This window comes from Lutra lutra, chromosome 2 (assembly GCF_902655055.1).
Source record: "Lutra lutra chromosome 2, mLutLut1.2, whole genome shotgun sequence".
Lineage (NCBI taxonomy): Eukaryota > Metazoa > Chordata > Mammalia > Carnivora > Mustelidae > Lutra > Lutra lutra.
The window spans coordinates 154842202-154857921 of NC_062279.1; the positions used below are offsets into that span (position 1 = coordinate 154842202).

At 34.3% G+C, this 15720-nt stretch overlaps 1 protein-coding gene across 20 annotated transcripts in view; it reads right to left on the reverse strand.

Annotated features, from left to right (window-relative positions):
- LCORL (ligand dependent nuclear receptor corepressor like) overlaps window positions 1-15720 on the reverse strand; it is a 165262-nt gene that overhangs the window by 93910 nt on the left and 55632 nt on the right. Inside the window, exon 6 of one of the 20 annotated variants that reach the window (XM_047718979.1) lies at window positions 4272-4415. The exons of 18 other annotated variants lie outside the window; for them this stretch is intronic. In XM_047718979.1, coding sequence (XP_047574935.1) covers window positions 4335-4415 — 81 coding nt within the window. In that variant the 3' untranslated portion in view covers window positions 4272-4334. Of the gene's footprint in view, window positions 1-4271; window positions 4421-15720 lie in introns of those variants that run through there. One more of the 20 variants, XM_047718981.1, reaches the window with a different exon arrangement.

The following is a 15720-nucleotide window of genomic DNA, read 5'->3' on the forward strand; positions in this document are numbered from 1 at the left end:
AACTTAATTCCCTATTTAGTTCAATTCAAAGCCATGTTAATAAGTTTTTTTTGTCTGGCAAATTTTATGAAAAAACAGTAGTATGAATCTGAACCAAATAAAGGAAACTTTTCTTTGGCTTACAGTCATTACCAGTAAATATACAACTTTTACCAACTTTTAGGACTATTAGACCTCAGGCTCCACCAGGCTGGGAGACAAAATCTAATCCAAGCTCACAATTTTACAAAGAAGGAAACAAAAATCCAGAAACATCAAGTGGCGCGGTTTAGAATATCAGTTTTCTAATCTCCCAAATGGTACTCTTTACCTGACCACATGGTCTCATTAAAAAAACAAAACGCAAGTATCACTCCTTATTCAAATTTATTTGGTTCTTGAATTCACAGTTTGAAGATCAAGTTCAGGTAGCAAGGGATGTTTACAATTTTTAGAACCCATCTGATTCTCAATTTTCTTTTTTTTTTTTTTTTTAAAGATTTTATTTATTTATTTGACAGACAGAGATCACAAGTAGGCAGAGAGGCAGGCAGAGAGAGAGAGAGAGAGAGAGAGAGAAGATGAAGCAGGCTCCCTGCGGAGCAGACAGCCCGATGTGGGGCTTGATCCTGGGATCATGACCTGGGCCGAAGGCAGCAGCTTTAACCCACTGAGCCACCGAGGCGCCCCTGATTCTCAATTTTCAATAGAGAGAAATTTATTTGAAAATTAGCTGAATTTATTCCATTTCTGAGTTCAGATAATAAGAGTTCAAATAAAGAAGAAGACCTGTTTTGTAAGAAGATGGGGAAGAAAAACTTGATCCATTCCTTTTCTTTTTGTGCATGTGTTTCTAATCCTACTCCACCAAGTCTCATAGTCACTGAAATGTCTCTGTTTTTCTTAGAGTAATATTTAGCTTAATTAGAGAAGAAGATTATAGGTTTCCTTCAACTCCAAACCTTCCTTCACATACAATATTACAGAAGGTTCCCAATTACCACCAGCAGAAGTATAGATAGTAGATTAAATAGATTAAACTGAGCAAATATGTTACAAATCAATAAGCGCGGTATGCATGGTTCAGTTTACATTATTTTGTAATAATCTCATAATTCATTATATACATATAGAGTTAAAAAATTCTAAATATGCCCTTTTAATCCCCTTAAACAATTCAGAGGTATTTATTCTCATTTTAGGTTGGGTCTCTATTCCTCCCACATATTCCTTAATGCCAAATTAACATTGCTCTGGGATAATATCCTAATCATTTTAAAGTTTTTCAGACAAATTTTCCCAATACTGGTTGCAACTGTTTTCCTAGCATACTGTAACATACTTCTACGCAGTATATACCTCAACAAGCTCTAGCATCCATACTGTACTAAACTAGAAAAAAAAATTTTTTAAGATGCATTTACTAATAAAAAAATGTTATCATCTGGAATCACTGGACTATATTATCAAGAAAAGATAATTCCTCAATATGAAGAGTAGTATTAATATCTCTAACTTTTTTAAGCATTTGTAAGTGAATTAAGAAGAATATGGCTAACTGAATCTCTGAAAAAAACAAACAAACCTGATTTTCACTAATGATTTCATCCTTACTTTACCAAAATCTCTTATGATAGAAGCAATAAATAGGAAAATCTTACATTTAGATTTCCTCTTCCTTTCCTAATCATTCTTCAAGAAAAGATGTTAACAAGTATGACACTTAGTACACCAGAAGACAAACAGCAGCACACACTCCTGCCCACACAATTAAAAGGCACAACTAAGATAAAAAGGAAATTTCTAAGTCATTATATTAATTTTCAACTTATCCGTTGATAAACCTAGCTACATACTTCTCAAACAAGAAAAAGAACTAGAGTGATAAAGTGAAACAAAGTCTTATATAAAGCACGGAAGTAGTGTGTGCTACACATGTAGAATTTTAACACCAGCCTCAAATGAGGTTATGTGTTTATATATGACAGGACTAAAAAAAAAAAAAAAAAAAAAAAAAAAAGGCTTTAACCTTACAACTTCAAATTTCCACTCATGCAAAATTACAAATTAATACATTTTATAAACCTAATAATGAATTTATAAATATAATTTTATTACAGTTTGTAAATGTGTTTAAGGCTTTATTTGTTACACAAAACATTTAAGATACATAATAATTTGCCTACCTCAAAAAGAAAAGTTGCTAAACCTCTCTCAACTTTTCAGAGATTCCCTATTTTCTTAGTTTTCTTAGTCTTAGCTTAGTTTCATCTTCCAGTTTCTTTAGCTCCCACATGGAGGATATTAAAACTGTTTTCAGTCTCACAAGGCTGAATGAATTAGGAGATAAAAAGGCACTTCAACAAGATTAAAGCACTATTCAAACATTATGAATGATGACTAATCATTCTGACAAATGATTTGTACCCAGAATTTGTAAAGAATATGTACAAGTCAACTCTAAATAGAAAGCAAACAACCCTATGAAAAAGGGGCAAATGACTTGAACAGATCGCTTAGAGGAGAAGGGATATAAACCGCCTATACGAACCTGAAAATGCACTCAACATTATTAGTTATCAGGGAAATGCAATTTAAAGCAAAATGAGGTATCATTTCATACCTACTACATCAAATAGTAATAAAGACCGATAACAGTAGTTGGGTTCTAACAGGGACCCAGAGTAACTAGAAGTCTGATGCATTTCTAATCAGCAAAATGATTAATTTTGGAGAATGGTATAACAGTTTCTAATATATTTAGAAATATTCATTGACATTATGACCCAGCAATTCTACTCCTATGGATTTTCCCAAGAGAAATAAAACAGATGTCCAAAAATCATAAAAATGTTCATAGCAGCCTTATTAATAATCCCTAGCTTATTAATAACCCCTTTCAGCGGAGGTAGTAAGAAAGAACAAAGAATCAAAAATGATTCTTGCACTTTAATCCTGAGTGAGTGGGAAGGTATCAATGGCACTAATTAATGGGGAACATAGGAGGAAAAAGAGAAGGTTTAAAAAGGAAAATAAGTTTAGTTTAGATTCACTGAACTTAAATTCCTCCCATAATATATATGTGAAGAAGTCTAGAAAATAGAATGGAATTTGCAGAGGTGCTATGGCTCATCTAAACAGAGGTTAAATGTTGAAGCTGGGAAGGGGGATGGTATCTGGAGGGGGAAAAAGGATTATGTATATGTTCATAAATATACATATTTATGTATATATAAATTATAAGGATATGGTTCTTAAAGTATAACATTCTGGGGACAGCATGAAGATCAAATAGTAAAAGAGGTAGACAGAATTCTTAAATCTTTTTGTGAGAGGACTCCTTCAGCAGTGTGGCCAAAACTTTGGGATCCTACTCAGTCATATTTTAAAAGCACAAATATAGGAGCGCCTGGGTGGCTCAGTGGGTTAAAGCCTCTGCCTTTGGCTTGGGTCACGAGCCAAGAGTCCTGGGATCAGGCCCCACATTGGGCTCTCTGTTTATGGCGAGCCTGCTTCCCCCTCTCTCTCTCTGCCTGCCTCTCTGCCTACTTGTGATGTCTATCAAATAAATACAATCTTTATATTAAAAAAGGCACAAATATATAGTATAGGATTAGAAGAGAAGCCAACTATACTGAAATAAAACTATCAAAAAATTTTTAAAGTGAGATACTGCTATATATGCGTTTTTTTCTTAATTCCTTAAAATATAAGATTCAGTAGTTAAGTCTAATATCTACCATAATTCCAAAGTAGTGAAAATTGTAAACAATAAGCTATTGCCAGGAAAGAGCTATGATTTTTACTGCTGGGACAAGTATTATTACTACTGTTGTTTATTGTCAATATTTATATTTGGGGGTAATATTAAATTTCAGGTAAGGGTTAGTGAAAATAAAGATGTCATTTTTTTCCCCATGAAATCCTATCCATGAACTTTTGGAGGAATACCCCAGGTTAAGAATCCCTGAGTTAGGAAGTAGAATTAAAGAGACATAAAACCTCAGTGAAACAGTATTATGGAAATTATAGCAGCAAAATAGCAATTTTTAAACTGCCATGATAAAATCCTATATTGACTGTTTCTGCTTCATTTTTTACAACTGTGAAGCAGAGTAAGGAAGATCAGAGAACAGTACATTAAGCAAAGTAAGACAGAAAAGATTCAGAGGTTTCTGAGTTATTTCCCTTAAAATAAATCACAACTGTATTTAAACTGATTTTAAAATATGTATCTCCATTAGGAATCACTAGATAAACCTCCATAACCACACACTGCCAATACAATAAACATTCCACATACCAGACATTCCACTCCCATCTTGCTTCATCCAGCTTCCACTTCTTACCAAAAGCTACTGATACATTCTGCTATGCAAGTCAGGGTCAGAACAGATGAATAGTAATGGCATAGGTCTTTTCAGCTGACCTAACTGCTACCCTAGAGATATGAAATAATTTATTATGATACTGAACAGGAGGGGCAAACCATTTTCTTCTTACAGAGATGCAGTCAGACATGTTACTCCAGGTACATTATCCTACTGCTCATATTTCTCTACATAACAGTCTATATTGTTGTAAAAATTTGAGTAGAAATTATTTGGAATGCTGAGTCATTTCTCATGACAGGCTGGTTTTTTCTGCTTCTCAGCAGCTAGGGCACTTGCAATTAAGTAGTATCAGTCTCTGACCCAACAAAGTAGTTTAGATTAATACCTTTATACCTCCCACAGCCATCTTCAACAGAACTTAGAAGTTCCTGTCTAGAGTCTACTATGGGGGAACTATGACACAGTGTTTGTAGAACACATCCAATGTGAATTCTTTGCTGTGACACCCAGAGAGATACCAACATCTCCAGACAAGCTGTTTCTTATTTACTTGTTGTTGTTTTTTATTAAGTAATCTCTATGCCTAACGTGAGGCTCAAACTCATGACCCAAGATTAAGAGTCGCATGCTCTACTGACTTAGCCAGCCAGGTATCCCTCCAGACAAGCTTTTAGATCTACTAGAGGTTGGGGCATTCCTGGGAACAAACAGAAAACAAACAGAAACAACTAGAAAAAAAAAAACAACAAGATAAAATCAGAAAAAAAAAAAAAAAACAAAAACAAGATAAAATCAGAAAGGGAAACAAACCATAAGAGACTCTTACCTCTAGGAAACAAACTGAGGGTTAATGGAGGGGAGAGGGGTAGGAGGGATGGGGTATAACTGGGTGATGGGCATTAAGGAGGGCAAGTGATGTAAAGAGAACTTGGTGTTTTATGCAACTGATGAATCACTAAATTCTACCTATGAAACTAATACTTTTCACTGGATGTTCATTATAAATATGACACTAAGCTGAATGCCTCATTTACATTATATTAATCTTCACAATGATAGAGTACTACCAGGTTAAATGCCCTATCATTGTGAAGATTAATATAATGTAAATGAAACATTCAGCTTAGTTTGTTGCTCGCAGTTTTTTTTCCATTAAATTAGCTGTGATGTTGGGCAAGTTATTTAACTCTATCATTGTAGTTTGTCTCCACAGTCTTTTTTCCACCAGAGGTTACTAGTGAACACAAAATGTATGTATCAATGACTAAAGCATTAAAATCTAAACTACTGTCTTCTATTTTAACAAAACTATGTTTTTGGTAGGTGAGGGTAGACAACAAAGAATAAATATCTAAAATTATTGTATCTCTTCTGCAGATGAGAAAGAAGTCACAAAAAGGGTACGTAGTTTGTCAGAATCACATAATATATTGTGTGATTCTATGTGAACAGATTTCAATCCATTATCTGTTCAATTGCAAAGTTTATGTTTTGCTCCTTCTATTGAGGACAGAAACATTTTAGAAGACTTCACTCAAAACATTTTAAGGAGGAAAATTCACACATGCCCATAAAAATATAAATCCATATGGAAAAGGCAGGGGGAAACAGCTAATTATTACTAACAAATCAATATTTCTAATTAATAAACCTTATAAAACAGTCTGAGCATGTCGTGGATATAATGCACAACTAGCCAAGAGCAAATAGTAAACTGTAACTGACAGTTCAAATTATATACAAGCTAAAAATGGCAAGATGGCAATTTATAACGTAATTTATCACACTTCACAAATACTGTATTTGAAAAAACCCTCTGCTAGAATCCTAGACTTCTTGTATGTTGGTGAGTAAGAGAAATTCAGAAAAAATGAGTTCTAAAGTACCATAGGGAACAGGTAATTCTTTAAAACAGAATTACATACCATATTAAATGAGATAGAGAGGAAAGCTCATGTGGTAGAGCATGCTTAATAAAGTGCTATTTCTACAAAAATTACATTTAAATATCAGACTCAAAATAATAAAAGGACAGAACTTCAACCTTTTATAAAACAGTGAGATTGTAGACTGATTCAGTGCCTGACCTATAATTCAGGTGGTTTTTACACTAGATTTTTTCATTCATAAAACTATAGTATATGAATAAAATTATCTGGAAAAATTTAGCTAACAACAGACTCCTCTTCCTTTTTATTTCAGTTCAGTACACATGAAATACTTCAGTCCTTGGCTAATTTCTTTGGCCATTAAAAGGTTACTTTTTTCCCTTAAAAGGCCCCAATCCTGAGATTCTAATACCATACAATTTAGAATGTTGGGCTGTCTTAAATTTGCAGGCAGACTGCAATCGGGTTTAAGATCCTACAGCTAATTGGGACGCCTGGGTGGCTCAGTTGGTTAAGCAGCTGCCTTCGGCTCAGGTCATGATCCCAGTGTCCTGGGATCGAGTCCCACATCGGGCTCCTTGCTCATCAGGGAGCCTGCTTCTCCCTCTGCCTCTGCCTGCCATTCTGTCTGCCTGTGCTTGCTCTCTCTCCCTCTCTCTCTCTGACAAATAAATAAAAAAAATAAAATCTTTAAAAAAAAAAAAAGATCCTACAGCTAAGATATCAAGAGGAAATATATTCTTTTTAAGTATTCTAGATTAGAGTTTTAGACATGTTACTTACAAGGGTAATGACAATTTGCTATATTTATGCTTAAAAATGACATCCTATTTAAAAAAGTTGGGCGCCTGCATGGCTCAGTTGGTTGAACAACTGCCTTTGGCTTCGGTCATGATCCTAGAGTCCCAGGCTCCCTGCTCAGAGGGGAGTCTGGTCCTCCCTCTGGCCCTCCCCCCTCTCATCCTCTCCCTCTCACTCTCTCCCCCATTCTCTCTCTCTCAAATAAATAAAATCTTAGAAAAATAAATAAATAAAAAATTAAAATAAAAAAACCCGACAAAAAATTGTCATTGTAGATTTTACTCTAAACTCATCTAACAACCTGCTATCTTTGGGTACACAATGACAGAGACAATCACTGTTTTAAAATTGTATAAGCTGGGGCACCTGGGTGGCTCAGACAATTAAGAGTCTGCCTTCAGCTCATGTCATGATCCCAGGGTCCTAAGACTGAGTGTCAGGCTCCTTGCTCATTGGGAAGTCTGCTTCTCCTTCTCCCTCTGCTTGTGCCTGCTCACTCTCTCTCAAATAAATAAAATCTTTTTAAAATAAAAATAAAAAAAATACAAACTAATAAATGCTATGGCTTAGTTTTAAAAAGTTAAAATACCATGAAGAACTTCAAAACTTAAAGAGACAAATTTTTTTTCCTTTTTTTGTTTTTGTTTTTTAAAGATTTTATTTATTTATTTGACAGAGAGATCACAAGTAGGCAGAGAGGCAGGCAGAGAGAGGAGGAAGTAGGCTCCCTGCCGAGCAGAGAGGCCAACATGGGGCTTGATCCCAGGACCATGGGACCATGACCTGAGCTGAAGGCAGAGGCTTTAACCCACTGAGCCACCCAGGTGCCCCAAAGAGACAAATTTTTTTTTTAAATTTTTTTTAAGATTTTATTTATTCATTTGACACAGAGAGAGAGAGAGAGCAAGAGACAGAGCACAAGCAGGGGGAGTGGCAGACAGGCAGGCAGAGGGAAAGGGAGAAGCAGGCTCCCTGCTGAGCAAGGAGCCCGATGTGGGGCTCGATCCCAGGACCCTGGGACCACGACCTGAGCTGAAGGCAGACGCTTAACTGACTGAGCCACCCAGGTGCCCCCCAAAGAGACAAAATTTAAAAAGAAAAAAAATCAGAGAAAAGTAGACCTCCAAGACATGCAGATTTCTGCAAAAAGTTTAAAAAAAAAAAACAAACCTTTATTTTCACAGCATCTAACACACAAACAAAATTTATGGCAGAACCAAATGATTTATACATATCAGTTCTCATTTTAAAAAGACCTTACACATGTTATTTCACAGAGCAAAATCTTAAAGACACCTCAAATATAGCACCTGAGAAGGTGAAAACTGACCAGGAAACTACTCTTGCATCATCTTCTGAGTGGGCTCCTCTTATATTTGCCTAGACATGTGGCAATATTCCTGAACCATATTGCTATATGGTATCTTAAAAACTCATTAGGCAGCTGAGCCATGTTCTTCCACCATACACATGAATGCAGTATGCATGAACGTGCATTTCTTTAAAAGATACTGTGTTTTCATCATTTTATACCTAAACGCATAATCTAATTGTTCATAAATTTGAGTGGTAAATGTATTTATCATGTGTTAAAGAGTGTCTTCGGTGTTTTTTAAGTCTTTGACAAAACTATTAAAAAAACAGTCAGTATTTATAAGGAACTAAAAGAGTAAAAAATTAAGATACTCTTTGCCTCCAAAGTTCTAAATATACTAAAATCAATACTCTTAGGGAATATGATAGAGTATTTAAAATTGACAAAGATAAAAATCATTTTGCAGAATCAAAATTATCCTTTAAAATCTCTTAAATAGCCAATAGGTGCAGTATATACCTCAATTAAGATCTACAATCTCATACATTACATATTATGAATCACACATCTTTTTGAATATGAGAATCATGCTCTATTTGCGGAGATGCTCTGAAGTACAGGAGGTGTGTAGAAACTAGAAACTACTAAAAGAGCAGTAAATTAATTTATCTCCCATCTCATGGTCCCTTATGGGGGGCTATATTCTAACCAACTAGAACAATGGATAAATGCCCACATGATATAGATTTCTATTTTTCATACCTGGTATGATTATATCAAATGTGGGGTGCTGAAGCATTCAACATTTCTAGATGTAGGATTTATGAAAGAGTTTTGATAAAAAGATAGTCTAAGTGAATCAGGCTTCAGGAAAAGTATCTCAACAAACAACGAATGAAGTATGAAAGAAACTAGCATTTTTTTGTTAACTTTTGTTAACTTGCAGAAGTTAAGGAAATGTTGAATATAAAGCAAAAGGTTTTACATTTTGCTAAGGAGGCTAGATTTAATGAAGTAGACAGTGAAAACGTTAAAGAACAACACATAGTGAAGAATTTATGATTGAGAAAATCTTTCAGAGATAAAGGAGCCACAAAAACTTGAAGACTGGGTAATCTTTAAGAAATTTTTAATCATACAGGTAAAATGTTTCTGGCTAAAAGGGAGTTAGATTATGATATGAGAAGACTCCTCACATTAAAAAAATGAAACTGCAAGGAAAATCTTAGGTGACCAGGAGTTGAAAAACTGCAAGTGAAGAGAACTTAAACAGTTCATCCACTTATAGTAGTTTATTTTTTTCTGTTGTTTTTAAAAAAAGAATCATTGCTTTTTCCAAGGATTCAGACATTGATGAACCACAGGCATTTAATTTGCCTATTTACTACTTAACAGCTCGCTCTGGCTTACACTACTCACCAATAAGCAGCAATAGGAATTAAAGCTTCCATCTCTTTTCTTTGTTTTTTTATATATTTTTTTATTTTTTATAAACATATATTTTTATCCCCTGGGGTACAGGTCTGCGAATCGCCAGGTTTACACACTTCACAGCACTCACCATAGCACATACCCGCCCCAATATCCATAACCCCACCCCCATGTGTTTAAAAGGAAAATAATCGGTAAAACGGAGGAATGGGAGTGGCAATCGCTATATAATTTTTCATAACTATAATCTTTAACTTTTGAAATGCATTTCCCCTAGGATTTCAGTAGTTTGCTACCTGGTTTTTTTGTTTTTTTTACATGTCTTCAAATGTCACCTGACTGCCCTTTATAAAATTATGATCATTACCTCTATCTTGGTATTCGCTAAACTCCTCTATCTGCTTTGTCTCCATAGCACTTACACACACACATACACACACACAAACTCAGCATGTGTGTTAGAGATATGTGTGTATGTGTGCACATACATGCACATTCAACCTCAAGTACAATTTACTTATTGTTTGTTTTCCCTCACCAGAATATAAAAGTCCATGAGGACTGGGATGTGTCTAGTGTTCTGTTAACTGGTATGGTACTGGGATGTAGAAAGAAGCTTAGCAGATCTTTGCTAAATAAATGAACTTCCCTAATCATGGACCAGAGATATGTTTTACAAAGCCCAACATGCTGGTCTTGCTTTGGAAAAAGTCATACTCGGAGGGAAAAATAACGAAATTAGTAGTATTCTATAAAAGAACATACAGGTGATGGTTCAGTTGGTAAGTTTATGAGTTACTCAAGAAAACCAGAAAAATATTATAAAAAGATTAAAAAAATAATGAATTAATCCTCAACAGTTTTACAGCACATATTGGTTCTTCTGATACTTCCACATAAAAGTGCTTTTTCTTATTCAGTACTTTGGTTATAAAGTGTTGTGAATAGCACACATAGATCACTAAATATAATATATTTGGATACAGGCTAGTTTATCTGACATATTAGAGAATGTATAGGGAAGAAATATTATCCAAGGACAGATGGTAATTCAAAAAATAGGACCCCAAGTAGAGTTATACCTCTCCTGAGAATAGGTCTTCCTTCTCACCTAGCAGACCATATTTTCTCAGCTGAAGGAGAATATACAAAGAAATAATTTAGACAAACTTCTAAAGAATTATATGTAGATAAAGGGAAGAACCATTGCTTCTCCAAAATTTAAATCATGTTCTCACAATGTTATTAGGATTGTGCAAAACCACTGAAAGAATAATTCAATGACTAAACATTTCTGAGAGGAATTTAGAATTTATATATTTAGTATTTTTGGTTGATTCCTAGAACATCTTAGAATATTGGCACTTGCTTGCTACCTACAAGGACTCACTAAAAATTTTACAAAGTTCTACATACTATGGTTGTGAATCACATTTTAAAACACTGTGGATAGACAATCATGATTTTAAAGCATTGCTTTGCTCTTTAAAACATTCCTTTTCTAAAAGATTTACATGCACTCCATCAAGTTATTGAGCATTAACTGTACCAGGTACTATTCTAGGTGGTGGGGATATACCAAAACAGACAAAATCCCTGTTTCATTGGTTTTTATATTCTAGAAGTAGCAGATAACAGCCTTTAAAAGAAAGTCTGATGAAACAAACAAAAAAGCAGAATAATTGAAAAGAGAATGACTGAGATGAATTACCATAAATAAGATGGCTAGGACATTTTGGTGTTATGAAGGACTGAGCAATGTTCACTATGGAAATGGGATTCTAGATAAAGGTAATAGCAAATATTAAGACCCTGAGAAAGGAATAAGGTTAGCACATTGGAAGAAAAGCAAAAAACCATGAGTGTGCAAAAGAATGAGCAACAAGAAATGTGATCAAGAAGTAAGCACAACTAGAGTCCTTGATATATTTTATTCTAAGTGACATTCAAAGTCATTGTAAGCTTTTAGAAAGAGAAATTGATGATCTGGTTTAGGCTTTCTTTGTTCTTCTTAAGATTTATTTATTTACTTGAGAAAAAGAGAGAGAGCAAGCAGGAGAAGGGGCAGAGGGAGAGAGAGGAGAGAGAGAGAGAGAATCTTCAGCAGACCCCTCACTAAGTGCAGAGCCCAACTCATAACCCTGAGATCATGACCTGAGCCAAAATGAAGAGTCAGACCCTTAACTGACTGAGCCACCGAGGAATCCCATGGCTTAGGCTTTAAATACATCAATTAGCCTTCTCTGTATAAAAATGAATTGGTAGGGAAGGGAAGCGTAGAAGCAGAGACACCAGTTAGGAGACTCTATAAGTAGTATATGCCAAAGATGATGTGCCTTGGATTAGGGTGGTAGAATGGAAATGACAAAATGTGGCCAGATTTAGAACAGATTTTGAAGGCAGAGCCAATGAACTTGATGATAAGGTTAGCTGTGGATATGAAGGACACAGAGAACTCAAGAAAGGCTCCTAGTTTTTGAAGGTGACCAACTGGGTCAAGAATTTTATATATATTATATTTTTATATATTTTTAATATATTATATATATTATTTTATATATATATTTTATATATATATATATTATTTATATATACATTTAAAAGATTTTATTTACTTATTTGAGAGAGAGAGTGAGAGAGCATGAGAGAGGAGAAGGTCAGAGGGAGAAGCAGACTACCCATGGAGCTGGGAGCCCGATGAGGGACTCGATCCCGGGACTCCAGGATCATGACCTGAGCTGAAGGCAGTCACTTAACCAACTGAGCCACCCAAGTGTCCCAAGAATGATATATTTTACTAATATGAGAAAGTTTGCAGCAGGGGAAGATTTTAGGGGAGTAAAATCAAGTGTTCTCTTTTAGGTAATTCTGAGATGCCTATTAGTATTCATATGAAGAGTATATCAAGTAGGCAGTTAGATACAAGAGGACAAAACTAGAGGAAAGACTAGGATTAGATATATTTAGGTGTCATCAGCACACACATGATAATTAATGCCACAGGATAAAATGAGGGTATCAAGTAAGTTAAGATATATCTATAACAGAAGACAGCTGAGGATTACTAGGGCTATTCAACATTTAGAAGTCAAGAGGATGAGAACCAGCAAGGAGCATATTAAAAAAAAAAAAACAATATGTGGGAAAAGAGGGAAAAAAAATTAAAAGAATATTATTTCCTAGAAATCAAAATAAGGAAGTGATCAACTCTATCAAATGATGCTGAAAGGTTAAGTAAGATGAGAACTGGTAACTTCCCTTTGAATAGTACAAGATGGAATTACCAATGCAACTGATAAAACAATTAGTGAAGTGGAAAGAAAGGCTAATTGGGACGGGTTAAAAAGAGAAGGAGAATTCAGAAGTGAAGACAGTAAAAGTACAGATGATAAATGTTTACTAAACATTTATCTACTGTGTGTCAGAAGCCTGAGATATGTTAGTCAACAAAAATACAAAATCCTTCTTCATGGTGGTTATAGTCTCACAGAAGAAGAAAGACAATGAACAATAAATAAAAGAAATAAGTAAATTATATATGTTAGAAGGTTAATTGTTGTATAACAATTCATTTATATGTTTATATTTATATGTTTATAAATATATATACGTTTATATATATTTATATGTTTATTTATATGTTACATGTTCAATTTATATGTTGAATAGCCCTAGTAATTGGGTGTTTTACTCTAGTCAAGTTCAGCTGGTCCAGGGAAAGTGTAATAAATGAGGAACTGGACAGGTAAGGTTCTAACAAGCAAATATGACAAAGGAAAAGAGAGGAAACAAAGTTAAGATTTTATATGAAAGATGATCATAATGATCAACCATAGTATCTGAGTAAGGAGAGAAGTGAAGTCATAGGTCATGTCCAGGAGACACTGAAGAGTGAAAATTGGCGTGATCAACAGACTGGAAATTGCAATGAGGTTAAAAAAGGGGGGGGTAAGAGTACTGGAATAAAATTGTAATCAGAGAAAGATTTAAGAGGTGGCAAAAGTCTAGGAATAATCATGGATAAAGATGGCTGGAACGGAATGGAGGAAAAGATCATTGGAAATGAAGAGATCATATAACTGAGGGGCTACACTGGCAGATTCAGAGAATCTGAAGTCACTAAGAACTTGATGGGAACAATATTTGGGAGGAAGAAAGTGAAAAAGCTGGTAGAGGTCCACATGATAATGCAGATGGAAGAGTTTGATGTCATATGCTTCGAAGCAGCTCAGGGTTTTGAGAAAGCAAATAAATGATGGGAAAGCAACTATACGATTATTAGAGTTTGCCTGCCTATGGTATCACCCTATATTGCACAAAGCAAAGAATTAAAAAGTCAGAAAGAGAGAGGGCTACAAAAATATCTTTTAAGAATATGCAGAGCTGAGTTACAGAAATAAAATAAAGGGAACATTAAGAGGAAAAGACTGAGGATATAGGAGATTTTGCTGATGAAAGACCACGGGTTTTAGAAGACAAAGTAGAAATATAGGTGCTTGTAAAAGGACAGCTGACTCAAATTCAAGAATAAAGAAGATAAAAGGAGATAAAAATCTAAATGATAATGAGTGATCTGCTAGTTGGCCTCTAATTCCTGTTATGGATGGTATTGCAAGTAGCAAGGTGATTTTACCAGAAATGCAAAAATCTTTTAAATCCAGTTATAATTTTAAGTGTATTTTCTTAGAATTTCATTAATAGCTTCCAGGTATATGACAAATCTTTTCATAAACACCTCTGAATATGGTCCATAACAGTATGTGAATTATTTTATGGCACTAACATACGGTTTCCTGAGAGTTCCAAAAGGCAGCCCAGAAATTGAATGTAGGACCCACAATGGTCTCATAAAGACACATTTGCATAAGAAAAACTCAGGGCCTGAATGAATCAGGTCAAACCTACATAGTTGCTCAAGGATACCTACATTTAGAGAAAAGCAATCTAAAAGATCAACACTCCTGTTTCTAAGAAATCAAAGGCTTTATTATTTATTGGTGATAACCAATTGGTTACTGAGCCATATTAATATTTATATCTTGATACAGTATAAAACTTAAAAATTAAGAGTTTAAAATAAAAGGAAAAGGATTTGTTGTGAGAAAAGGTTGAAACACTTTATATAAAACCTGGCTACCAATTAATTTAAGGGGAAAGGGTTGGTTAATAGCAGCTTTCAACTAACTGCATCAAATATATCAGGAAAGCTCTTTGAAAACAAAAAAACAGAACAGGAGTTACATGAATGCTAAATGTGTGTGGGGATAAAAGATAAAGCAGGGAAAACACATATTTTGATGAAGAAAGATTTCATTTTATTATATACTTAGCAGTATGATTCATTCAACTACTATGTGCATACTATCTTTCCAATTTAGTCAAGTAGCCTTCTTTAATTTAAAAATAAAAGATGAGACATCTTCCTGACTCATAAACCAGTAACTTATACTGCTTCAAGTAATCAGAGAAGGTGAAGCTAAAAGTCAAAATAATTTAGTTTACATATGATGGGGATACTTTGGAAAAGCATTTTATATCTATAAGTGTATGTTTCTACACACTTCAAAACAAACTGACTGATATTCAAACTATACACAGCAATAAACTTTAGTACAAAGTAGGAAAAGGTAAACCATATGTACATGCTAACTTAATTTCTTTCTCCAAATAAAACAAGTAAGTTCTAATACCAGAGTATATAGAGAAACTAGAATATACCTGGACAGTTTATTAGCACTCATTCATGTTTTCAAGAAATATTTACTCAAGACAGATATGACAAGCACTTTTAAATACTGAGGATACTGCAATTAACAAAACAAAGTGCCTATTATCATGGAACTTTCATTCTATTTTATACTCTAGAGAATTTTAAGGTTAACCTCTAGAAGGAATTCAATTCTAAAAAATTTCTCAGGAATATTAAAAACTAGTTAAAAGTTCAGCTCTGTACTAAAATACCACCCTCCCC